The following is a 27,806-nucleotide window of genomic DNA, read 5'->3' as shown; positions in this document are numbered from 1 at the left end:
TCTTTTTTTTTTTTTTTTTTTTAGGTAGTACTACTACTCCCAGCATAAAATGCACTGTTCCATGATGGGAGTAGTAGTTCCTGTACTAATAAACAGATGGCTCCGGGTGTCACTCCTGACACCCGCTGTGAACCTCCTGTATAATGTATAGATGCGGGCGGGTGCTCTTCTCTGGTCCCCTGCACTGCCGTATATATACACATATTCATATTTCCCGCAGAGAGCTGTGATTGGCCAGATGGTTCCAGCCAATCACAACTCTCTGCGGGAAATATAATTGATAGGTATATATACGGTATATACTCATACTACAGTGGGACCAGAGAAGAGCGGCCGCCCCCATCAATACATTATACAGGAGGATCACAGCGGGTGTCAGGAGTGACACCTGGAGCGATCTGTTTATTAGTACAGGAACTACTACTCCCATCAGGGAACAGTGTGTTTCATGCTGGGAGTAGTAGTACTACCTAAAAAAAGGAAAAAAAGTAGAAAACACTCACACACACTACATTTTTATGATTGTCGGCTCCATTTCTAGTACCCGCAAAAATTGATTCCTGTTTAAAAATTAAAATTAAATTTCGTTATATAAATTTAATTAAATACATTCTTTTTCCATCTCTACTACTGCATCCTTTTATTTATTTATTTTTTTTTTTTTGGTACCCAACTAATTTTGGAAAAAAAAAAAAATAAGGCGAAAGCGGCCAAAAAAAATGCAAATTCCACTCAAACGCATTTTTTTTTCCACACAAAACAAAATCGCAGGAAAAAAAAGAATCAAGTGGAAACTAACCTAAAGGGGAACTCCGGTCAAAAGTAAAAGCAGCGTCCCATCTGTCGAATGTCTATAGCAGTGTTACTCAACCAAGGTACCTCCAGCTGTTGCAAAACTACAACCCCCAGCATGCCCGGACAGCCTTCGGCTGTCCGGGCATGCTGGGAGTTGTAGTTTTGCAACAGCTGGAGGCTCCCTGGTTTGGAAACGCTGGTCTATACCTATGGCTTGTGCCGCTTATCTCCCTTCTGACTTCAGCAGTGACTAAACTTAGAGGAAGAAAAGTGGTGCAGTTGCCCATAGCAACCAATCAGATCGCTTCTTTTGTTTTTTTTAGAGACCTTTTTAGAAGAAGCGATCAGATCGGTTGCTAGTGGTTACCACTTTCCCCCCAGCGCAGGAGATTCTGTACAATGTGTCAGAGAAGGATTTGGTCTCATATTCATCACTCACCGCCAGGGGGCGCAGCGGCTGTCAGGGGGCGGGGCCGGGCTGGTTGTGTGGTGACGTAGTGGTGACGTAGACAGAGCCCCGGGGTCGCTGTGTGGCGGGGGCTCCGGGACTCTTCCTGAAGTTTTATCGCGGATGTCGGGAGATGCGGCCCGGGCGGTGAGTGATAACGCGTCTCTTCACAGTCACTGACCAGTTATGTCGCGACAGAAGAACAATCACAGAGAGGAGTGAGTGTCCAGAGTGCGGCTCTGTGTCGTGACATAACGGAATCATGGCGGCTCCTGGCGGATATATATATAATGGTTGTGTTATTATCATCCGGAGGATTTACTGTTATATTATGTTATCGGCGATATAGGAAACTGTACGATAATAACCTGTAGTGTTATACCTGTCATGTGACTATTATATTACCCCCCTGTAGTGTTATACCTGTCATGTGACTATTATATTACCCCCCCCTGTAGTGTTATACCTGTCATGTGACTATTATATTACCCCCCTGTAGTGTTATACCTGTCATGTGACTGTTATATTACCCCCCTGTAGTGTTATACCTGTCATGTGACTATTATATTACCCCCTGTAGTGTTATACCTGTCATGTGACTATTATATTATACCCCTGTAGTGTTATAACTGTCATGTGACTATTATATTACCCCCCTGTAGTGTTATACCTGTCATGTGACTATTATATTACCCCCCTGTAGTGTTATAACTGTCATGTGACTATTATATTACCCCCCTGTAGTGTTATACCTGTCATGTGACTGTTATATTACCCCCCCTGTAGTGTTATACCTGTCATGTGACTATTATATTACCCCCCTGTAGTGTTATACCTGTCATGTGACTATTATATTACCCCCTGTAGTGTTATACCTGTCATGTGACTGTTATATTACCCCCCTGTAGTGTTATACCTGTCATGTGACTGTTATATTACCCCCTGTAGTGTTATACCTGTCATGTGACTGTTATATTACCCCCCTGTAGTGTTATACCTGTCATGTGACTGTTATATTACCCCCTGTAGTGTTATACCTGTCATGTGACTATTATATTACCCCCCTGTAGTGTTATACCTGTCATGTGACTGTTATATTACCCCCTGTAGTGTTATACCTGTCATGTGACTGTTATATTACCCCCCTGTAGTGTTATACCTGTCATGTGACTATTATATTACCCCCCCCTGTAGTGTTATACCTGTCATGTGACTATTATATTACCCCCCTGTAGTGTTATACCTGTCATGTGACTATTATATTACCCCCCTGTAGTGTTATACCTGTCATGTGACTATTATATTATACCCCTGTAGTGTTATACCTGTCATGTGACTATTATATTACCCCCCTGTAGTGTTATACCTGTCATGTGACTATTATATTACCCCCCTGTAGTGTTATACCTGTCATGTGACTATTATATTACCCCCCTGTAGTGTTATACCTGTCATGTGACTATTATATTACCCCCCTGTAGTGTTATACCTGTCATGTGACTATTATATTACCCCCCTGTAGTGTTATACCTGTCATGTGACTATTATATTACCCCCCTGTAGTGTTATACCTGTCATGTGACTATTATATTACCCCCCTGTAGTGTTATACCTGTCATGTGACTGTTATATTACCCCCCTGTAGTATTATACCTGTCATGTGACTATTATATTACCCCCTGTAGTGTTATACCTGTCATGTGACTATTATATTACCCCCCTGTAGTGTTATACCTGTCATGTGACTATTATATTACCCCCTGTAGTGTTATACCTGTCATGTGACTATTATATTACCCCCCTGTAGTGTTATACCTGTCATGTGACTGTTATATTACCCCCCTGTAGTGTTATACCTGTCATGTGACTGTTATATTACCCCCCTGTAGTGTTATACCTGTCATGTGACTGTTATATTACCCCCTGTAGTGTTATACCTGTCATGTGACTATTATATTACCCCCTGTAGTGTTATACCTGTCATGTGACTATTATATTACCCCCTGTAGTGTTATACCTGTCATGTGACTGTTATATTACCCCCTGTAGTGTTATACCTGTCATGTGACTGTTATATTACCCCCTGTAGTGTTATACCTGTCATGTGACTATTATATTACCCCCTGTAGTGTTATACCTGTCATGTGACTATTATATTACCCCCCTGTAGTATTATACCTGTCATGTGACTATTATATTACCCCCCTGTAGTGTTATACCTGTCATGTGACTATTATATTACCCCCCTGTAGTGTTATACCTGTCATGTGACTGTTATATTACCCCCTGTAGTGTTATACCTGTCATGTGACTATTATATTACCCCCCTGTAGTGTTATACCTGTCATTTGACTATTATATTACCCCCCTGTAGTGTTATACCTGTCATGTGACTGTTATATTACCCCCCCTGTAGTGTTATACCTGTCATGTGACTATTATATTACCCCCCTGTAGTGTTATACCTGTCATGTGACTATTATATTATACCCCTGTAGTGTTATACCTGTCATGTGACTATTATATTACCCCCCTGTAGTGTTATACCTGTCATGTGACTATTATATTATACCCCTGTAGTGTTATACCTGTCATGTGACTATTATATTACCCCCCTGTAGTGTTATACCTGTCATGTGACTATTATATTATACCCCTGTAGTGTTATACCTGTCATGTGACTATTATATTACCCCCCTGTAGTGTTATACCTGTCATGTGACTATTATATTATACCCCTGTAGTGTTATACCTGTCATGTGACTGTTATATTACCCCCCTGTAGTGTTATACCTGTCATGTGACTATTATATTACCCCCCTGTAGTGTTATACCTGTCATGTGACTGTTATATTATACCCCTGTAGTGTTATACCTGTCATGTGACTATTATATTACCCCCTGTAGTGTTATACCTGTCATGTGACTATTATATTACCCCCTGTAGTGTTATACCTGTCATGTGACTATTATATTACCCCCCTGTAGTGTTATACCTGTCATGTGACTATTATATTACCCCCCTGTAGTGTTATACCTGTCATGTGACTATTATATTACCCCCCTGTAGTGTTATACCTGTCATGTGACTATTATATTACCCCCCTGTAGTGTTATACCTGTCATGTGACTGTTATATTACCCCCCCTGTAGTGTTATACCTGTCATGTGACTATTATATTACCCCCCTGTAGTGTTATACCTGTCATGTGACTATTATATTATACCCCTGTAGTGTTATACCTGTCATGTGACTATTATATTACCCCCCTGTAGTGTTATACCTGTCATGTGACTATTATATTACCCCCCTGTAGTGTTATACCTGTCATGTGACTATTATATTATACCCCTGTAGTGTTATACCTGTCATGTGACTGTTATATTACCCCCCCTGTAGTGTTATACCTGTCATGTGACTATTATATTACCCCCTGTAGTGTTATACCTGTCATGTGACTATTATATTACCCCCCTGTAGTGTTATACCTGTCATGTGACTGTTATATTACCCCCCTGTAGTGTTATACCTGTCATGTGACTATTATATTACCCCCCTGTAGTGTTATACCTGTCATGTGACTATTATATTACCCCCCTGTAGTGTTATACCTGTCATGTGACTATTATATTACCCCCCTGTAGTGTTATACCTGTCATGTGACTATTATATTACCCCCTGTAGTGTTATACCTGTCATGTGACTATTATATTATACCCCTGTAGTGTTATACCTGTCATGTGACTATTATATTACCCCCCTGTAGTGTTATACCTGTCATGTGACTATTATATTACCCCCTGTAGTGTTATACCTGTCATGTGACTATTATATTACCCCCCTGTAGTGTTATACCTGTCATGTGACTATTATATTACCCCCCTGTAGTGTTATACCTGTCATGTGACTGTTATATTACCCCCTGTAGTGTTATACCTGTCATGTGACTATTATATTACCCCCCTGTAGTGTTATACCTGTCATGTGACTATTATATTACCCCCCTGTAGTGTTATACCTGTCATGTGACTATTATATTACCCCCCTGTAGTGTTATACCTGTCATGTGACTATTATATTACCCCCCTGTAGTGTTATACCTGTCATGTGACTATTATATTACCCCCTGTAGTGTTATACCTGTCATGTGACTATTATATTACCCCCCTGTAGTGTTATACCTGTCATGTGACTATTATATTACCCCCCTGTAGTGTTATACCTGTCATGTGACTATTATATTACCCCCCTGTAGTGTTATACCTGTCATGTGACTATTATATTACCCCCCTGTAGTGTTATACCTGTCATGTGACTATTATATTACCCCCCTGTAGTGTTATACCTGTCATGTGACTATTATATTACCCCCCTGTAGTGTTATACCTGTCATGTGACTATTATATTACCCCCTGTAGTGTTATACCTGTCATGTGACTATTATATTACCCCCCTGTAGTGTTATACCTGTCATGTGACTATTATATTACCCCCCTGTAGTGTTATACCTGTCATGTGACTGTTATATTACCCCCCTGTAGTGTTATACCTGTCATGTGACTATTATATTACCCCCCTGTAGTGTTATACCTGTCATGTGACTGTTATATTACCCCCCTGTAGTGTTATACCTGTCATGTGACTATTATATTACCCCCCTGTAGTGTTATACCTGTCATGTGACTGTTATATTACCCCCCTGTAGTGTTATACCTGTCATGTGACTGTTATATTACCCCCCTGTAGTGTTATACCTGTCATGTGACTATTATATTACCCCCCTGTAGTGTTATACCTGTCATGTGACTATTATATTACCCCCCTGTAGTGTTATACCTGTCATGTGACCTTTATTACAATCTTACAATTACATTTTCCATCATGATACGCCTGGAATCTTTATTACGCAGGAGTCATGTGACCGATCGCTATGCGAGAAATAACAGCTCCAGGGGTCATAGTGATAAGACGCTGCGCAGGTGACAGACGGCTCCTTGGCTGTAGGGAGAGGTACGTGACAGGAGGGCGACTACATATCTATCTATCTATCTCATATCTATCTATCTATCTATCTCATATCTGTCTATCTATCTATCTCATATCTATCTATCTTATATCTATCTATCTCCTATGTATCTATCTCATATCTATCTATCTATCTATCTCATATCTATCATCTATCTATCTCATATCTATCTATCTCATATCTATCTATCTCATATCTATCTATCTATCTATCTCATATCTATCTATCTATCTCCTATCCATCTATCTATCTATCTCATATCTATCTCATATCTATCTATCTCATATCTATCTATCTATCTCATATCTATCTCATATCTATCTATCTCATATCTATCTATCTCATATCTATCTATCTCATATCTATCTATCTCATATCTATCTATCTCATATCTATCTATCTCATATCTATCTATCTCATATCTATCTATCTATCTCATATCTATCTATCTATCTATCTATCTATCTCATATATCTATCTATCTATCTCGTATCTATCTATCTCGTATCTATCTATCTATCTCGTATCTATCTATCTCGTATCTATCTATCTATCTTGTATCTATCTCGTATCTATCTATCTCGTATCTATCTATCGATCTCGTATCTATCGATCTCGTATCTATCTCGTATCTATCTCGTATCTATCTCGTATCTATCTATCTCGTATCTATCTATTTCATATCTAGCAACAGGAGAATACAGCAGCACACTGCTAGCACAAAGATATAGATGAAACATGAGTATATAGATGGAACATGAGTATATAGATGGAACATGAGTATATAGATGGAACATGAGTATATAGATGAAACATGAGTATATAGATAGAACATGAAAAGCTATTCAGCTATGGTGCAGTAAATGAAGATATGAAACTATGAAAATATGAGGTACTTAGCTTGTGAATTTGGCGCCAAATAGCGTGGACCGTCCCACCACGGTAAGGTGACCTCATTCTGGGACGGACCCTACACTGTGAATATGCCTCTGTGTGACCAGTACGGCAGGCATTGCAAGGTCTGAAACATCCAAGGCACCTTATATACACCTGATAGAGGTGGGTGGGGTGCATCACCTATATCTTTGTGCTAGCAGTGTGCTGCTGTATTCTCCTGTTGCTGTATATTTAGCCCAGCAGCCTGCACCTGTAAGCCAGGTCCATATAATAGTTTGGATTAATAGTGCTGGCCAACTTATTCTTTGGTTGTATTACACATACGGGGGAGTGGCTACCTCCATGTTGGCTCCTGCACCCCACCCACCTCTATTAGGTGTATATAAGGTGCTGGATGTTTCAGATCCTGCAATGCCTGCTGTACTGGTCACACAGAGGCATATACACAGTGTAGGGTCCGTCCCAGAATGAGGTCACCTTACCGTGTTGGGACGGTCCACGCTATTTGGCGCAAAATTTTCAAGCTAAGTACCTCACTGTTTCATAGTTTCATATCTTCATTTATTGCACTACAGCTGTATAGCTTTTCATGTTCTATCTATATACTCATGTTTTATCTATATCTTTGTGCTGGCAGTGTGCTGCTGTATTCTCCTGTTGCTGTATATATAGCCCAGCAGCCTGCACCTGTAAGCCAGGTCCATATAATAGTTTGGATCAATAGTGCTGGCCAATTTATCCTTTGGTTGTATATCTCATATCTATCTATCTCATATCTATGTATCTCATATCTATCTATCTATCTCATATCTATCTATCTATCTCACATCTATCTATCTATCTATCTATCTCATATCTATCTATCTATCTCATATCTATCTATCTCATATCTATCTATCTATCTATCTATCTCATATCTATCTATCTATCTCATATCTATCTATCTATCTCATATCTATCTATCTATCTCATATCTATCTATCTATCTATCTCATATCTATCTATCTATCTCATATCTATCTATCTCATATCTATCTATCTCTCTCATATCTATCGATCTCATATCTATCTATCGATCTCATATCTATCTATCGATCTCATATCTATCTATCTATCTATCTCATATCTATCTATCTATCTCATATCTATCTATCTATCTCATATCTATCTATCTATCTCATATCTATCTATCTATCTCATATCTATCTATCTATCTATCTCATATCTATCTATCTATTTCATATCTATCGATCTATCTCCTATCTAGACAAAGAATAAGTCAGCCAGCACTTTAGTTGATACCAAACTATTATATGGACCTGGCCTACAGGTGCACGCTACTAGGCTAGATATACAGCAACAGGAGAATACAGCAGCACACTGCCAGCACAAGGATATAGGTGAAACATGAACATGCAGATAAAACATGGAGAGCTATACAGCTATGGTGTAATAGATGCAAATGTGAAACTATGAAATAGTGAGGCACTTAGCTCGCAAATTTGTCTCCGCCGGCGGTCAAATAGCTTGGACCGTCCCACCGCGATAAGGAGACAAATTTGCGAGCTAAGTGCCTCACTATCTCATAGTTTCACATTTGCATCTATTACACCATAGCTGTATAGCTCTCCATGTTTTATCTGCATGTTCATGTTTCACCTATATCCTTGTGCTGGCAGTGTGCTGCTGTATTCTTCTGTTGCTGTATATCTATCTATCTATCTCATATCTATCTATCTATCTCGTATCTATCTCTCTCATATCTATCTCATATCTATCTATCTATCTCGTATCTATCTATCTATCTCCTATCTATCTATCTATCTATCTCATATCTATCTATCTATCTCATATCTATCTATCTATCTCATATCTATCTATCTATCTCATATCTATCTATCTCGTATCTATCTATCTATCTATCTCATATCTATCTATCTCATATCTATCTATCTCGTATCTATCTATCACATATCTATCTATCTCATATCTATCTATCTCGTATCTATCTGTCATCTATCTATATATCTCTGATCTATCTTATCATATTATATTGGAGGCCATTGTTGTGTTGTGACTGTTTGATGGTCTCAGAGTTGGGAGGGAACTTCCTTTCAGTCACTGAGCCAAAGAGGCGCTGTAGCAGCTCAGTCTCTGCGTTCTCATGGTATAGACAGGTGTCAGATCCTGCGTTGCGCTCACCACCAGATGACTGTGCCGTTTCCACACCAGAACCTGTTGGGCGAGTTTTGGTGTATTTTTGGCTGGCGGTCTAAGCGCCCCACATACCGCTCCTCAGGGGCCAATATTTGATGATTTAACCCACTGCTCCCTGGTATTTCCTGCTCACTGACATTTGCGCACATTCTCTCCACTCAGGATTGTCGGCTCTCGTTCCAGGTTATATCTGCTCTGGGCTGTAGGGGGCGGTGTGGGGCACCATGCCAGAGCTGGCGGGTATGATCACCGAGAGCGCCGACTGTGCCTGGGAGCCGCTGTCCCGCAGGGAGAAGGTGCCGTGCGATCGCTTCAAACACGCCGCGGCGGTGTGTAACGGCTTCGTGTACGTCCATGGCGGTCGGCAGGACACCGTGCTGGGGGATTTCTGGAGATACAGTATAGGTGAGCGACATTTACCAGATCTGCAATCCTCTGTGCGCTAAATCAATCGTCACACGGACGGATCCGAAACGTATTTTACACTGTGGATCCGCCCACATTGGACCCTACAGTGTCAATCCGCCGCTACGAGCAGACACGCTGCGATGTGAGAGACGCCGCACGCATGCGCAGTGCATTCGCACACATCGAGGCCGCTGTCCCTGCCCACTGAGCTGGCCCGAGAGCGGTAGCATGTCCACTCGTAGCGGCGGATTGACACTGTAGGGTCCAATGTGGGCGGATCCACAGCGTAAAATCCCCTGCGGATCCGTCCGTGTGAACGAGCCCTTAAAGTTTGCAACAATATATCCGTGTGGATACAATGTATCGAGCGAGAATGGTCCAGACTGGATCCAATGGTAACAATCACTTAGTTTTTTAAATCCTTTAGGTTTATGTAGTGTTACCTAACCTGAGTGCCTCCAGCTGTTGCAAAACTACAACCCCCAGCATTCCTTAGGCTGTCCAGGCATGCTGGGAGTTGTAGTTTTGCAACAGCTGGAGGCATCCTGGTTGGGAAATGCTTCTACAGTGCAAACTGTGGACCTTCAGCTGTTGCAAAACTACATCTCCCAGGCTGTCCGGTCATGCTGGGAGTTGTAGTTTTGCAACAGCTGAAGATCCACATTTTGCACTGGGACAGTGTTTTTTCAACCAGTGTGCCTCCAGCTGTTGCAAAACTACAACTCACCGCATGCCCGGACAGTCAAACACTGTCCAGGCATGCTGGGAGTTGTAGTTTTGCAACAGCTGAAGGTCCACATTATGCACTGGGACAGTGTTTTTTCAACCAGTGTGCCTCCAGCTGTTGCAAAACTACAATTTGCAGCATCCCCAGACAGTCAAACACTGTCCAGGCATGCTGGGAGTTGTAGTTTAGATCTACAGCAGTTTAGATTTACAGCAGTGTTTCCCAACCAGGGTGCCTCCAGATGTTGCAAAACTATGACTCCCAGCATGCCTGGACAGCGTTTGACTGTCAGGGCATGCTGGGAGTTGTAGTTTTGCAACATCTGGAGGTCCACAGTTTCCAACCGTTGTGCCTCAAGCTGTTGCAAAACTACAACTCCCAGCATGTCCTGACAGTCAAACTCTGTCCAGGCATGCTGGGAGTAGTTTTTTTTCAACAGCTGGAGGCACCCTGGTTGGGAAACACTGCTGTAGATCTAAGCAGGAATGTTTTCATTGCCTGTCAGTAAGCAGAACCCGGGACAGATGAATACAGAAGGTATATTGTATGATTGTATGACCTGGTTCCTGGCAGAGCTGCCCTGCACCTCTTTGGCGCTGGCTCTCAGGCCGCGGTTTCCATCGCCCGTTGAGTAAACACGTTGTTATGACTTTTCTTTACATCTCACACAGTCTTCCCTTTTGTTCCAGCTCTCGGCCGGTGGGAGCAGCTTCCGAGCTGCCGACAAGCCCCCGATAAGCTGGAAGGACACTCCATGGTGGCCCACGAGGTGACCGCGCTCTTCTTGTTACATTGTATAAATTCTGCTTCTAAAAGTCCAGACCTTAAAGGGACACTCCGCATGTCTGTCATCACATTCTTATGTTACACACCCAGTCCTGTCCGTGGCCTGACCCTGTGACCCCCTCATCATTGGTTGGGGGCAGTATACTCCTCCAGGGGCCCTTATGGAGTGGGGTCAGGACTTGTCTTGTTATTAAAGGGGTACTCCGGTTATGTAAAACTTTAACCCCTATCCACAAGACGGACCAGTGGGACCCCCGCGATCTCCGGAAATGGGCCTGTCTCTTCCCTCTGTGCTCCGAACAGACTGGTCCCGGCTGAGGAGGCACATCGCTACGGCTGGTGTCTGGCAGAGCGGACCGTCACCCCGGAGTCCAGTTCATTTCACATGGTGGGTGCCGGAACGTGCAGCGGTATGAAACGGGCCCCGTACTGGACATCACAGGGGCAGTCCCAGTGGTCGGACCCCCTCAAACCATCTAACACTTATTTCCCATCCTGTGAGTAGGGGATGAGTATTACATATTGGGAGCACCTCTGTGTGACGCAATCGGAGTGCCTCTGTGTTACGCAATCGGAGTGCCTCTGTGTTACGCAATCGGAGTGCCTCTGTGTTACGCAATCGGAGTGCCTCTGTGTTAAGTAATCGGAGTACCTCTGTGTTAAGTAATCGGAGTACCTCTGTGTTAAGTAATCGGAGTACCTCTGTGTTAAGTAATCGGAGTACCTCTGTGTTAAGTAATCGGAGTACCTCTGTGTTAAGTAATCGGAGTACCTCTGTGTTAAGTAATCGGAGTACCTCTGTGTTAAGTAATCGGAGTACCTCTGTGTTACGCAATCGGAGTACCTCTGTGTTACGCAATCGGAGTACCTCTGTGTTACGTAATCGGAGTACCTCTGTGTTAAGTAATCGGAGTACCTCTGTGTTAAGTAATCGGAGTACCTCTGTGTTAAGTAATCGGAGTACCTCTGTGTTAAGTAATCGGAGTACCTCTGTGTCAAGTAATCGGAGTACCTCTGTGTCAAGTAATCGGAGTACCTCTGTGTCAAGTAATCGGAGTACCTCTGTGTCAAGTAATCGGAGTACCTCTGTGTCACGCAATCGGAGTACCTCTGTGTCAAGCAATCGGAGTGCCTCTGTGTCACGTAATCGGAGTGCCTCTGTGTCACGTAATCGGAGTGCCTCTGTGTCACGTAATCGGAGTGCCTCTGTGTCACGTAATCGGAGTGCCTCTGTGTCACGTAATCGGAGTGCCTCTGTGTCACGCAATCGGAGTGCCTCTGTGTCACGCAATCGGAGTGCCTCTGTGTCACGCAATCGGAGTGCCTCTGTGTCACGCAATCGGAGTGCCTCTGTGTCACGCAATCGGAGTGCCTCTGTGTCACGCAATCGGAGTGCCTCTGTGTCACGCAATCGGAGTGCCTCTGTGTCACGCAATCGGAGTGCCTCTGTGTCACGCAATCGGAGTGCCTCTGTGTCACGCAATCGGAGTGCCTCTGTGTCACGCAATCGGAGTGCCTCTGTGTCACGCAATCGGAGTGCCTCTGTGTCACGCAATCGGAGTGCCTCTGTGTCACGCAATCGGAGTGCCTCTGTGTCACGCAATCGGAGTGCCTCTGTGTCACGCAATCGGAGTGCCTCTGTGTCACGCAATCGGAGTGCCTCTGTGTCACGCAATCGGAGTGCCTCTGTGTCACGCAATCGGAGTGCCTCTGTGTCACGCAATCGGAGTGCCTCTGTGTCACGCAATCGGAGTGCCTCTGTGTCACGCAATCGGAGTGCCTCTGTGTCACGCAATCGGAGTGCCTCTGTGTCACGCAATCGGAGTGCCTCTGTGTCACGCAATCGGAGTGCCTCTGTGTCACGCAATCGGAGTGCCTCTGTGTCACGCAATCGGAGTGCCTCTGTGTCACGCAATCGGAGTGCCTCTGTGTCACGCAATCGGAGTGCCTCTGTGTCACGCAATCGGAGTGCCTCTGTGTCACGCAATCGGAGTGCCTCTGTGTCACGCAATCGGAGTGCCTCTGTGTCACGCAATCGGCGTGCCTCTGTGTCACGCAATCGGCGTGCCTCTGTGTCACGCAATCGGCGTGCCTCTGTGTCACGCAATCGGCGTGCCTCTGTGTCACGCAATCGGCGTGCCTCTGTGTCACGCAATCGGCGTGCCTCTGTGTCACGCAATCGGCGTGCCTCTGTGTCACGCAATCGGCGTGCCTCTGTGTCACGCAATCGGCGTGCCTCTGTGTCACGCAATCGGCGTGCCTCTGTGTCACGCAATCGGCGTGCCCCTTAGGGCTCATTCACACAAATGTGCAAATTTCTGCAGCAGACATTCGGTCACGGAAATTCTGCACCCCAGAATGAACATGGAATCTGTTTGTAAATGCATTGCTGTCTATTGAGACTTCGTATTTCCGAATGGTCCTAGTGCCAGTTTCTCTTGGCGGCGCCCGCTGCAGACAGAGCCTCCATCCGGAATATCTCCAGGCGGAAATTCTGTAGTGTGAATGAGCCCTTAAAGGGGTACTCCGGTGGGAATTTTATTTTTTTATCAACTGGGACCAGAAAGATAAACAGATTTGTAAATTACGTCCATTTAAAAACCTTAAGCCTTCCAGTACTTATCAGCTGCTGTATGCTCCACAGGAAGTTGTATAGTTCTTTCCAGTCTGAGCACAGTGCTCTCTGCTGACACCTCTGTCCATGTCAGGAACTGTCCAGAGCAAGAGCAAATCCCCATAGCAAACCTCTCCTGCTCTGGACAGTTCCTGACATGGACAGAGGTGTCAGCAGAGAGCACTGTGGTCAGACTTGAAAGAACAACTCAACTTCCTGTGGAGCAGCTGATAAGTACTGGAAGGATCTATAGTATTAAATGCTGTATGCAGCATCTGACTAAAGTTCATTCCGCAACAATGTAACAGTAAATAATGTAACTTATACATATCTGTAGTGAGAGGAATCTGGTTATGATTTCTGCTTCTTCTGTCTCTGCAGGGGGTCCTGTATATATTCGGGGGGATGGTGGACTTTGGGGCGAATCGAGAACATACCCCGCTCTGGATGTACTGTACAGGTGAGCAGGATGGAACCCGGGGCAAGGCCAACCCATGAGGGTCATAGAATGATCTCAAATTCTTACTGCATCCTACAGCTGATGCAAAACTACAACTCCCAGCATGCCCGGACAGCCAACGGCTGGGAGTTGTAGTTTTGCAACAGCTAGAGGCACACTGGTTGGGAAACACTAAATAAATCATAAGCCCAAGATGTGATGCAATGTAATCGGCCAGAGAAGTGAGGGAGGAATTATCAGTGCGTGTACTACTGGCTAACTTCTTAGATTTGGTGATGTATCCTGTGAGTTGTAGTTTTGCAACAGCTGGAGGCACACTGGTTGGGAAACACTGGAGTAAATCATAAGCCCAAGATGTGATGCAATGTGATCGGCCAGAGAAGTAAGGGAGGAATTATCAGTGCGTGTACTAGTGGCTAACTTCTTAGATCTGGTGATGTATCCTGTGATTTGTAGTTTTGCAACAGCTGGAGGCACACTGGCTGGGAAACACTGCATCACATCTTGGGATGATGATTTACGCCAGTGTTTCCCAGCCAGTGTGCCTCCAGCTGTTGCAAGACTACAACACACAACATACATCACCAAATCTAAGAAGTTAGCCAGTAGTACACACACTGATAATTCCTCCCTTACTTCTCTGGCCGATCACATTGCATCACATCTTGGGATGATGATTTTCACCAATGTGATCGGCCAGAGAAGTAAGGAAGGAATTATCAGTGCGTGTACTACTGGCTAACTTCTTAGATTTGGTGATGTACGCTGTGAGTTGTAGTTTTGCAACAGCTGGAAGCACACTGGCTGGGAAACACTAGTGGCAGTCCGACCCCCTGCGATCTCTTTAGAACATCTCCCCCCCCCCCCCCCCCCCGCTGCATGGATTAGGTGTGTGAACATAAATTGACCAGAGGGACGTGTGAGCTATCCATGCAGCGGGAAAAGTTAGGGACCTCATTCTGGAGATTGTGGGAGGTCCTCAAAGGTCAGACACTGATCTTCTGACCCAGTGTTTCCCACCCAAGCAATGTGCCTCCAGCTGTTGCAGTACTACAACTCCTAGCAAGCCCAGACAGCCAAGGAGTTGTAGTTTTGCAACAGGTGTTTACACGCCTAATCCATGCAGCAGGGACCAATGGGACCATGTTCTGGAGATCGCAGGGGGTCGGTCCCTAGCAGTTGTGTAAGTTTAAACAAGGTGATGGTCCCTTTAAGACTGTTTCAAAAAAGTATCTTACATTTCGTACAAAGTGTATGTAATGGGATCTGCTCTGGCACATTGTCACTTCAGTGCCGACGTGTTTCTCCTACTGCTGCGGCGGCATCACCTTCTTCCTTTGTTTCCTTTACTGATCTTGTCACTGGAGACTTTGAATAATTTACCCCTTGAAGCGAAAATTCAAACCATGACCAGAACATAATAATCAATAAGACAAGCCAAAGGCCGTCCGGGCATGCTGGGAGTTGTAGTTTTGCAACAGGTGGAGGCACCCTGGCTGGGAAACACTAGTGGTGTGGTCCTAGTGGGAGGTCCTAGGCCTAGTGGAAGGTCCTCAGAGGTCAGACACTTATCCTCTATCAGTGTTTCCCACACAAGAAATGTGCCTCCAGCTGTTGCAATACTACAACTCCCAGCAAATGTGGTGCCAATATTTTAAAAGGGGTGAAAAGGTGACCCCGGGAATTATAGACCTGTTAGTTTAACCCCCGTTGTATGTAAATTGTTTGAGGGTTTTCTAAGAGATGCTATTTTGGAATATCTTCATAAAAATAAACGTATGACCCCATATCACATGGCTTTATGAGGGATCGGTCCTGTCACCTGATCAGCTTTTATGAGGAGGGGAGCTCCAGACTGGACCAGGGGGAATCACTGGATGTCGTATATCTGGATTTTTCCAAAGCATCTGATACTGCCACCTAAAAGATTGGGGCATAAAATGAGAAGGATCGGGCTGGGGGAGAATGTGTGTAAGTGGGTAAGTAACTGGCTCAGTGATAGGAAACAGAGGGTGGTTATTAATGGTAATTATTCTAATTGGGTGACTGTTACTAGTGGGGACCACAGGGGTCAGTATTGGGTCCTGTCCTATTTAATATATTCATTAATGACCTTGTAGAGGGGTTGAATAGTAAAGTAACAATCTTTGGAGATGATACTAAACTCTGTAAAGTGGTAAACACTTTAGAGGACAGTGCACTGTGTATAGTAGATAACACTATAGAGGACAGTGCACTGTTACAAATGGATCTGGATAGGTTGGGGGTTTGGGCTGAGAAGTGGCAGATGAGGTTCAACACTGATAAATGTAAGGTAATGCACAAGGGGAAGAAAAATCCGGGCTGGGATTATGTAGTAAATGGGAGAACACTTGGGACAACTGACGTGGAAAAGGACTTTGGTCACTACATCTAAATTTACTATTAACTAAGACTTCTGTGTTGGGCAGCTGCGGCCAAGACAAATAAAATCATGAGGGGCATCAATAGGGGCATAGATGCCCACGACAAGGAAATAATTCTACCACTGTACAAATCACTAGTCAGACCACACATGGAATACTGTGTACAGTACTGGTCAGACCACACATAGAATACTGTGTACAGTACTGGTCAGACCACACATAGAATACTGTGTACAGTACTGGTAAGATCACACATAGAATACTGTGTACAGTACTGGTCAGACCACACATGGAATACTGTGTACAGTACTGGTCAGACCACACATAGAATACTGTGTACAGTACTGGTCAGACCACACATAGAATACTGTGTACAGTACTGGTAAGATCACACATAGAATACTGTGTACAGTACTGGTCAGACCACACATGGAATACTGTGTACAGTACTGGTCAGACCACACATAGAATACTGTGTACAGTACTGGTCAGACCACACATAGAATACTGTGTACAGTACTGGTAAGATCACACATAGAATACTGTGTACAGTACTGGTCAGACCACACATAGAATACTGTGTACAGTACTGGTCAGACCACACATAGAATACTGTGTACAGTACTGGTCAGACCACACATAGAATACTGTGTACAGTACTGGTCAGACCACACATAGAATACTGTGTACAGTACTGGTCAGACCACACATGGAATACTGTGTACAGTACTGGTCAGACCACACATGGAATACTGTGTACAGTACTGGTCAGACCACACAGGGAATACTGTGTACAGTACTGGTCAGACCACACATGGAATACTGTGTACAGTACTGGTCAGACCACACATGGAATACTGTGTACAGTACTGGTCAGACCACACATGGAATACTGTGTACAGTACTGGTCAGACCACACATGGAATACTGTGTACAGTGCTGGTCAGACCACACATAGAATACTGTGTACAGTGCTGGTCAGACCACACATAGAATACTGTGTACAGTACTGGACAGACCACACATAGAATACTGTGTACAGTACTGGTCAGACAACACATAGAATACTGTATACAGTACTGGTCAGACCACACATGGAATACTGTGCACAGTACTGGTCAGACCACACATGGAATACTGTGTACAGTACTGGTCAGACCACACATGGAATACTGTGTACAGTACTGGTCAGACCACACATGGAATACTGTGCACAGTACTGGTCAGACCACACAGAGAATACTGTGTACAGTACTGGTCAGACCACACAGAGAATACTGTGTACAGTACTGGTCAGACCACACAGAGAATACTGTGTACAGTACTGGTCAGACCACACAGAGAATACTGTGTACAGTACTGGTCAGACCACACAGAGAATACTGTGTACAGTACTGGTCAGACCACACAGAGAATACTGTGTACAGTACTGGTCAGACCACACAGAGAATACTGTGTACAGTACTGGTCAGACCACACAGAGAATACTGTGTACAGTACTGGTCAGACCACACATAGAATACTGTGTACAGTACTGGTCACCAGTGTACAAGAAAGATATAGTGGAGCTGGAGAGGGTTCAAAGATGGGCAACCAGGGTAATACGGGGAATGGGAGGACTACAGTACCCAGAAAGATTATCAGAATTAGGGTTATTTAGTTTAGAAAAAATAAGGCTTAGGGGCGACCTAATAACTATGTATAAATATATCAGGGGGCCGTACAGAGATCTCTCCATGATCTATTTATACCCAGGACTGTATATATAACAAGGAGGTGACCTAAAAATATATATAATATATCAGGACAGTACAGAGATCTCTCCATGATCTATTTATACCCAGGACTGTATATATAACAAGGAGGTGACCTAATAATATATATATAATATATCAGGACAGTACAGAGATCTCTCCACGATCTATTTATACCCAGGACTGTATATATAACAAGGAGGTGACCTAATAATATATATATATAATATATCAGGACAGTACAGAGATCTCTCCATGATCTATTTATACCCAGGACTGTATATATAACAAGGGGGGGACCTAATAATATATATAATATATCAGGACAGTACAGAGATCTCTCCATGATCTATTTATACCCAGGACTGTATATATAACAAGGAGGAGACCTAATAATATATATAATATATCAGGACAGTACAGAGATCTCTCCATGATCTATTTATACCCAGGACTGTATATATATATTTAACAAGGAGGTGACCTAATAATATATATAATATATCAGGACAGTACAGAGATCTCTCCATGATATATTTATACCCAGGACTGTATATATAACAAGGAGGAGACCTAATAATATATATAATATATCAGGACAGTACAGAGATCTCTCCATGATATATTTATACCCAGGACTGTATATATAACAAGGAGGAGACCTAATAATATATATAATATATCAGGACAGTACAGAGATCTCTCCATGATCTATTTATACCCAGGACTGTATATATAACAAGGTGACCTAATAATATATATATAATATATCAGGACAGTACAGAGATCTCTCCATGATATATTTATACCCAGGACTGTATATATAACAAGGAGGTGACCTAATAATATATATAATATATCAGGACAGTACAGAGATCTCTCCATGATATATTTATACCCAGGACTGTATATATAACAAGGGGGCATCCTCTACGTCTAGAGGAAAGAAGGTTTCTACACCAGCACAGACGGGGGTTCTTTACTGTAAGAGCAGTGAGACTGTGGAATTATCTCCCGGAGGAGGTGTCATGGGGAACTCTGTAATAGAATATAAAGGGTCTGGATGCATTTTTGGAGAATAATAACATTACAGGTTATGGATATTAGATTTATAGGGACAGAACGTGGATCCAGGGATTTATTCTGATGCCATATTTGGAGTCAGGAAGGAGTTTTTACCTCTTGTATGAGGTTTTTTTGCCTCCTCTGGATCAACTTAGTAGGGACTCATTAGGGTTATAGGTTGGACGTGATGGACTCTGCTCTTTTTTTCAACCTTATGAACCATGTTACTATGAGAAGAGTGATGAGCGCGCCCTGTATCATGTGACTATTATCTCTTCTTAGATACAAGACGATGGTGTGAAGTCAAGGCCCAGGAGGGACAGGTAAGTATTTCTGTATGTAATGGTATAGCCGCTCCTCGGGGGCGGGGCCACACAAGTCTAAAACTTCTCTGTGTGTTACAGGAGAACAGACCCACAAACAGGAAGGGGCACAGCGCAGTCGTGTACCAGTCGGCCATGTTTGTGTACGGAGGCTACTTCGATATTGAGGGGACGGTGGAGGAATTCTGGGTGTTTTATTTTGGTAACCTCCGCAGTACATGAGCATCTGGGTGAAAAGGGAACCCACTACTGCTCCCATAAAAGGGTTAACACGCCATTGTTTTGTCTCCTGGCAGATACACAGAAGTGGTCACCGCTGAGTCCTCACACGCGTGGCCTGGGCCCCGGACCCCGACATGGACACTCCTGTGTTACCCATAATGCCGCTATGTTCTTGTTTGGAGGACTAAAGAATATGGCTGAACAGAGCGACTTCTGGAGATTTGATTTTCGTAGACACAACTGGTCGGTCATCAAAACCAGGTAAGACTGGGTGTACATAGGAGCAGTATTATAGTAGTTATATTCTTGTATATAGGAGCAGTATTATAGTAGTTATATTCTTGTATATAGGAGCAGTATTATAGTAGTTATATTCTTGTATATAGGAGCAGTATTATAGTAGTTATACTCTTGTATATAGGAGCAGTATTATAGTAGTTGTATTCTTGTATATAGGGGCAGTATTATGGTAGATATATTCTTGTATATAGGAGCAGTATTATAGTAGTTATATTCTTGTATATAGGAGCAGTATTATAGTAGTTATATTCTTGTATATAGAAGCAGTATTATAGTAGTTATATTCTTGTATATAGGATAAGTATTCTAGTAGTTATATTCTTGTATATAGGAGCAGTATTATAGTGGTTATATTCTTGTATATAGGAGCAGTATTATAGTAGTTATATTCTTGTATATAGGAGCAGTATTATAGTAGTTATATTCTTGTATATAGGAGCAGTATTATAGTAGTTATATTCTTGTATATAGGAGCAGTATTATAGTAGTTATATTCTTGTATATAGGAGCAGTATTATAGTAGTTATACTCTTGTATATAGGAGCAGTATTATAGTAGTTGTATTCTTGTATATAGGGGCAGTATTATGGTAGATATATTCTTGTATATAGGAGCAGTATTATAGTAGTTATATTCTTGTATATAGGAGCAGTATTATAGAAGTTATATTCTTGTATATAGGGGCAGTATTATAGTAGTTATATTCTTGTATATAGGAGCAGTATTATAGTAGTTATATTCTTGTATATAGGAGCAGTATTATAGTAGTTATATTCTTGTATATAGGATAAGTATTCTAGTAGTTATATTCTTGTATATAGGAGCAGTATTATAGTGGTTATATTCTTGTATATAGGAGCAGTATTATAGTAGTTATATTCTTGTATATAGGAGCAGTATTATAGTAGTTATATTCTTGTATATAGGAGCAGTATTATAGTAGTTATATTCTTGTATATAGGAGCAGTATTATAGTAGTTATATTCTTGTATATAGGAGCAGTATTATAGTAGTTATATTCTTGTATATAGGAGCAGTATTATAGTAGTTATATTCTTGTATATAGGAGCAGTATTATAGTAGTTATATTCTTGTATATAGGAGGCAGTATTATAGTAGTTATACTCTTGTATATAGGAACAGTATTATAGTAGTTATATTCTTGTATATAGGAGGCAGTATTATAGTAGTTATATTCTTGTATATAGGGGCAGTATTATAGTAGTTATATTCTTGTATATAGGAGCAGTATTATAGTAGTTATATTCTTGTATATAGGAGGCAGTATTATAGTAGTTATATTCTTGTATATAGGAGCAGTATTATAGTAGTTATATTCTTGTATATAGGAGCAGTATTATAGTAGTTATATTCTTGTATATAGGAGGCAGTATTATAGTAGTTATACTCTTGTATATAGGAACAGTATTATAGTAGTTATATTCTTGTATATAGGAGGCAGTATTATAGTAGTTATATTCTTGTATATAGGGGCAGTATTATAGTAGTTATATTCTTGTATATAGGAGCAGTATTATAGTAGTTATATTCTTGTATATAGGGGCAGTATTATAGTAGTTATATTCTTGTATATAGGGGCAGTATTATAGTAGTTATATTCTTGTATATAGGAGCAGTATTATAGTAGTTATATTCTTTTATATAGGAGCAGTATTATAGTAGTTATACTCTTGTATATAGGAACAGTATTATAGTAGTTATATTCTTGTATATAGGAGGCAGTATTATAGTAGTTATATTCTTGTATATAGGAGCAGTATTATAGTAGTTATATTCTTATGTGTCTATATATATAGGAGCAGTATTATAGTAGTTATATTCTTGTATATAGGAGCAGTATTATAGTAGTTATCTTCTTGTATATAGGAGCAGTATTATAGTAGTTATATTCTTGTATATAGGAGCAGTATTATAGTAGTTATATTCTTGTATATAGGAGCAGTATTATAGTAGTTATATTCTTGTATATAGGAGCAGTATTATAGTAGTTATCTTCTTGTATATAGGAGCACTATTATAGTAGTTATATTCGTGTATATAGGAGCAGTATTATAGTAGTTACTTTCTTGTATATAAGGGCAGTATTATAGTAGTTATATTCTTGTATATAGGAGCAGTATTATAGTAGTTATATTCTTGTATATAAGGGCAGTATTATAGTAGTTATATTCTTGTATATAGGAGCAGTATTATAGTAGTTATATTCTTGTATATTGGAGCAGTATTATAGTAGTTATATTCGTGTATATAGGAGCAGTATTATAGTAGATATATTCTTGTATATAGGAGCAGTATTATAGTAGTTATATTCTTGTATATAGGAGCAGTATTATAGTAGTTATATTCTTGTATATTGGAGCAGTATTATAGTAGTTATATTCGTGTATATAGGAGCAGTATTATAGTAGTTATATTCTTGTATATAGGAGAGTATTATAGTAGTTATATTCTTGTATATAGGAGCAGTATTATAGTAGTTATATTCTTGTATATAGGAGCAGTATTATAGTAGTTATCTTCTTGTATATAGGAGCAGTATTATAGTAGTTATATTCTTGTATATAGGAGCAGTATTATAGTAGTTATATTCTTGTATATAGGAGCAGTATTATAGTAGTTATATTCTTGTATATAGGAGCAGTATTATAGTAGTTACTTTCTTGTATATAAGGGCAGTATTATAGTAGTTATATTCTTGTATATAGGAGGCAGTATTATAGTAGTTATATTCTTGTATATAGGAGGCAGTATTATAGTAGTTATATTCTTGTATATAGGAGTAGTATTATAGTAGTTATATTCTTGTATATAGGGGCAGTATTATAGTAGTTATATTCTTGTATATAGGAGGCAGTATTATAGTAGTTATATTCTTGTATATAGGAGGCAGTATTATAGTAGTTATATTCTTGTATATAGGAGCAGTATTATAGTAGTTATATTCTTGTATATAGGAGGCAGTATTATAGTAGTTATATTCCTGTATATAGGTGGCAGTATTATAGTAGTTATATTCTTGTATATAGGAGGCAGTATTATAGTAGTTATATTCTTGTATATAGGAGGCAGTATTATAGTAGTTATATTCCTGTATATAGTTGGCAGTATTGTATTTTTTCTGAATCTGATTCCTCTCTCTGTTCTTTGTGAAGCTCTGGTCCCCCTAAACTGGTCGGCCACGGTTGTGTGATCCATCATGGCTGCCTGTGGATAGTCGGAGGAGGATTACCGTCTCGCACTCCTGTCCATAATTTGTGGAGATATCACTTTGCTTCTCGCTCCTGGAAGAAAATCTCCAGAGTGATGCAGAAGGTGGACTGCGCGCGGATGTATAACTGCGCGGTGGCGGTGGGCGGTCAGTCCACGTCGGAGGACCGGATCTCCTCATTGTGCAGCGAGCACTCGGGGGCGCCGGGCGGTGACTCCTCCGTGGAGAAGCTTCACTCCTTCCTCACTTTGGGCTCCAATAAAGTCTCCACCATCTCCAGCTCCAACCTCATCGAGATGAAAACCTTTAAGGAGCGCCCGGCCTCCCCCACCCTCTGCTCCTGCACCTTCTCCTCCTCGGGGGGAGACGAGCGGCGCCTCCTCACCGGCTATGGGAACGAGTCTTTCACGCTGGTGGAGGAGGATTGTGCGCAAACTGCTCTTCCCTGCGAGGATCGGGCCGAGGACGTTTTCCTGATGATCGGGGGGAAGCCGCTGTCCAGACACTGTGAGATCTCCGTAGTGCGGATCGTGGCGGAGTAGTCACCGCCGGATCTACTGGATCATCTGTTACATCGTATGGCTGCTCGGAGTAATAACAGGGCGGCCATATTTACATATCAGTCGTGGAATATGTGTGAATAGGCTGCGATGCTGCAGCGATCACAGACCTCACCTAATGGTCAGATGACTACAGGCGCTGTTCTCTGTTATCAGCCGGCTAGGAGAGGCCGATTGTAGTGCTCTTCAGTGTGGTGCAGAAATCTTATAACGTTACGGATCCTATCAATCTTATTATAGAAATGCGATATTGAGACGTGTCTTCCAGATGGACGCACCGCTGACTCTGCGCTATATTAATAGCCGGTGACCAGGACCTGAGCTAAAGAAAGATCTGCAAGGGTCATAGATATCCTTATAGCAGTGTTTCCCATCCATGGTGCCTCCAGCTGTTGCAAAACTACAACTCCCAGCATGCCCGGACAGCCAACGGCTGTCCGGGCATGCTGGAAGTTGAAGTTTTGCAAAAGGGAAGCCTTGATTTACCTTTCATGATCAGTGTGGATGCACTGGAGGAGACAGACAGGTGTTTGGCTGTTCCGGCATGCTGGGAGGTGTAGTTTTGCAACATTTGGTTGGACATCGGGGCATATTGGGAGGCACCCTGATTGAGATCCATTGCGTTACAGGGTATACGGACAGGGACTGACTCCTTGTGACTAGGGATGTCCCGATACCATTTAAAACTAGTACAAGCTGATACCAATTACCGATACTTTGTCATGTGACAGTTTTTTTGTTTCTTTTTATAATGGGGAAAGAGGTGTTTTTTTTTTTTATAATAGAGGAAGGCTTTTATATATTTAATTTTTTTTAAAGATTTTATATTTTATTTAAAGGGGTAAAACATTTTTTCTTTTAAATCAGCTGGTGCCAGAAAGTTAAACAGATTTATAAATTACTTCTATTTAAAAAATCCCAATCCTTCCAGTACTTATCAGCTGCTGTATGATCCACGGGAAGTTCTTTTCTTTTTGAATTTCCTTTCTGCCTGACCACAAGTCGCTCTCTGCTGACACCTCTGGCCATGTCAGGAACTGTCCAGAGCAGGAGAGGTTTGCTATGGCGATTTGCTCCTATTCTGGACAGTTTCTAAAATGGACAGAGGTGTCGGCAGAGAGCCTGCAGTAAAAGAGCGAGGCTTGGACGGCGCGGCGCACGGTATGGGACCTCCGGCCGTCCTCTCAGCTGATCGGGACACGGCGATTTCACTGCGGTGATCCCGATCAGCATCCCTGAGCTTACCGGCAGTTAATCTCAGGACTTCTAGACGCCGCAATAGACTTTGATTGCAGCATCTAAAAGGTTAATGCCGGACATCACCGCGATCGGCATTAGCCACAGGTCCTGGCTATGACGCGCGCTCAGCTGCCGGGCGCACTGCATAGTTCGGCACCTCCGTGATACCTGCCGGCGATTATCGGATTAGGTATCAGGGACATAAGCAGGAGTACAAGTATTCGTGCAAATGTTTGGTATCGGGACATCCCTACTTGTGACTAAACCTTATTGTCCCATCAGTGCAGATCTTGGGGTCCTCTCTCAACCAATAGGGACGGCTGTTCTGCGGACCCCCTCACATTCATGCATCTTACATTCACAACCCCTTTCAGGAAATATAGGGCGATTCCCAAGTGCCTATAAAGCAGCAGCTCCGAGATGTGATCCTTCTATAGGAAACTAGTAGAGATGAGCGAATTTACAGTAAATTCGATTCGTCACGAACTTCTCGGCTCGGCAGTTGATGCCTTATCCTGTATAAATTAGTTCAGCTTTCAGGTGCTCCGGTGGCTGGAGAGTCTCCTAGGACTGTATCCACCTTTTCCAGCCACCGGAGCACCTGAAAGCTGAACTCATTTATGCAGGAAAAGTCATCAACTGCCGAGCCGAGAAGTTTGTGACGAATCGAATTTACTGTAAGTTCGCTCATCTCTAGAAACCAGTGTCTGAGTGCATGAGGTTGGACGAGTGCTGGGCGCTATGACCAAAAATGTCTATCACGGGATTTTTCAAACTTATGGTGGTTCCACTGTATTGTTTTTTCACTCTTTACCCCCCTCCAATGAATTATCAGCCGCAGTGCGCTGGGGAACTAATCCTATATGACCCGGGGACACTGTCCTGCTTTTCCTCCTGTTAGCCGCGGGTGCAGGACAGAGAATGGAAGCTGTCACCTTCCCCCCTGCAAGCGCTGAAAGCAGTGGGCCGCGGGCGCTGCAGAACCTCCTCACAACTCATTTACTTCCCACGGCAGGAAAAGGAGATCAGCGCCTGCAGGTAACTGGATTAGTCCCTCAATGTGGGGGCAGCGCTGCGGCTGATTCATTCATTTGGTGGGTGGGAGGAAAAGCAGAGCAGCGCCCGCGGCTCATATATGATTGGTTCCCACGCGCACTGCGGTTGATAATTAATTCGAGGGGCCCGACCGGTATAAGGAAAAATTAATACCGTACAGAAGAAACACACGGTATTCAGTATGAAGGGGTATATCGCCCAGCACTAGGTTGGACAGTGTGTGTAAGGGTCTCCCGACTCTCACCGATTAAGTCAGACTTATTGCATGTCAGTAGCCCAGGCCTTTTGTTTATTTTGTGGGGTTGGGGGGGGGCTGTCACGCCACTCCCAGACTCAAATTGAGGGGGCCTGACAGTGACATCACGAGCTTCCACATCGCCAGTCATCTGGCACGGAGCAAAGTTCGCTCTGTGCATCGGATGTCTGGGGTGCCGCAGCCGAGATATGGGGGGATGGGGGTCCCGTTTGATAAGGGATGAGGTGTCTAGGGGCGGAGCAAAAAAAAAACAAAAACACATCAAAGCTATCCAAGCAGCGGGGAGAGTTGGGGCCCCATTCTGGAGATTGTGGAAGGTCCTCAGACAACTTATCCTCTCGGTTTCCCAACCAAGGTGTCTCCAGCTGTTGCAGAACTACAACTCCCAGCATGTCCGGACAGACATTGGCTGTTCCTGCATGCTGGGAGGTGTAGTTTTGCAACAGCTGGAGGCACCCTGGTTGGGTAACACTACTCTATCCTGTGTGTGGGCAATGAGTTTGCATTGGACATCGGAACCCAAACTGGCAGAAGAGGCGACAGTAAAGCCAGGACCCTGGGCCGGAATCCTCGTCTTCCGTACGTAGATGCCAAGCGTAATCGTGTGATCCGGAGTCAGGGTGGTGCCCGGCGCCACATTGTAGCCGTTTACGCTTTATATTGAAATTTAAAGGGAAGGAAGTATGAAAAAAAAAAAAAAAAACGTGTGCAGGAAAATGTAGAACGTGTGGATGTTTACTCCGTATTGTGCCATAAACCCCACGCCCCGACCGTTCCCAGTTTACTCGCTTCTTGAGTTGTAAAAAAAATGTAATAAAGTTTATTTTAATAAAACATGTCGCTACTTATGTAACCCCTTCAGACAGCGCGCTATTCCTACCAGGACATATGGGGTTAAATCGAGAGACGTCTCCCCGCACACAAGAGTAGACCGGTGTTTCCCAATCCAGATGCCTCCAGCTGTTGCAAAACTACAACTCTGTCCGTGCATGCTGGGAGTTGTAGTTTTGCAACAGCA

At 42.7% G+C, this 27,806-nt stretch overlaps 1 protein-coding gene across 4 annotated transcripts; it reads left to right on the top strand.

Annotated features, from left to right (window-relative positions):
- Positions 1–1,246: 1,246 nt before the first annotated feature.
- On the top strand, positions 1,247–25,988 carry LOC130284477 (uncharacterized). 4 transcript variants are annotated; one of them, XM_056534865.1, is made up of 9 exons: positions 1,247–1,390; positions 6,155–6,254; positions 9,568–9,789; positions 11,209–11,288; positions 14,301–14,379; positions 19,886–19,926; positions 20,008–20,128; positions 20,223–20,409; positions 23,622–25,988. In XM_056534865.1, the coding sequence occupies exons 3-9, from the start codon at positions 9,609–9,611 to the stop codon at positions 24,217–24,219; spliced, it is 1,287 nt and encodes a 428-aa protein (XP_056390840.1). In that variant the 5' UTR covers positions 1,247–1,390; positions 6,155–6,254; positions 9,568–9,608; the 3' UTR covers positions 24,220–25,988. The 4 variants fall into 4 exon arrangements, with proteins under 4 accessions (XP_056390840.1, XP_056390841.1, XP_056390843.1 ...); XM_056534866.1 differs by having other exon boundaries at positions 9,547–9,789; XM_056534868.1 differs by lacking the exon at positions 6,155–6,254 and having other exon boundaries at positions 1,289–1,390.
- The last annotated feature ends 1,818 nt before the right edge of the window (positions 25,989–27,806 follow it).

The sequence above is a fragment of the Hyla sarda genome, chromosome 8 (assembly GCF_029499605.1).
Source record: "Hyla sarda isolate aHylSar1 chromosome 8, aHylSar1.hap1, whole genome shotgun sequence".
In the NCBI taxonomy this organism is placed as follows: Eukaryota; Metazoa; Chordata; class Amphibia; order Anura; family Hylidae; genus Hyla; species Hyla sarda.
Note: the sequence above shows the minus strand (reverse complement) of the source record. Positions and strands in the feature narration are given on the sequence as shown.

What these genes read in the sequence shown, in the direction of transcription:
- LOC130284477 (XM_056534865.1), top strand. Translation starts at nt 9,609, where the DNA reads ATGCCAGAGCTGGCGGGTATGATCACCGAGAGCGCCGACTGTGCCTGG. An exon ending in TTTCTGGAGATACAGTATAG is followed by an intron (nt 9,790 to 11,208) that starts GTGAGCGACATT and finishes CTTTTGTTCCAG; the next exon opens with CTCTCGGCCGGTGGGAGCAG. An exon ending in TGGTCGGTCATCAAAACCAG is followed by an intron (nt 20,410 to 23,621) that starts GTAAGACTGGGT and finishes TTCTTTGTGAAG; the next exon opens with CTCTGGTCCCCCTAAACTGG.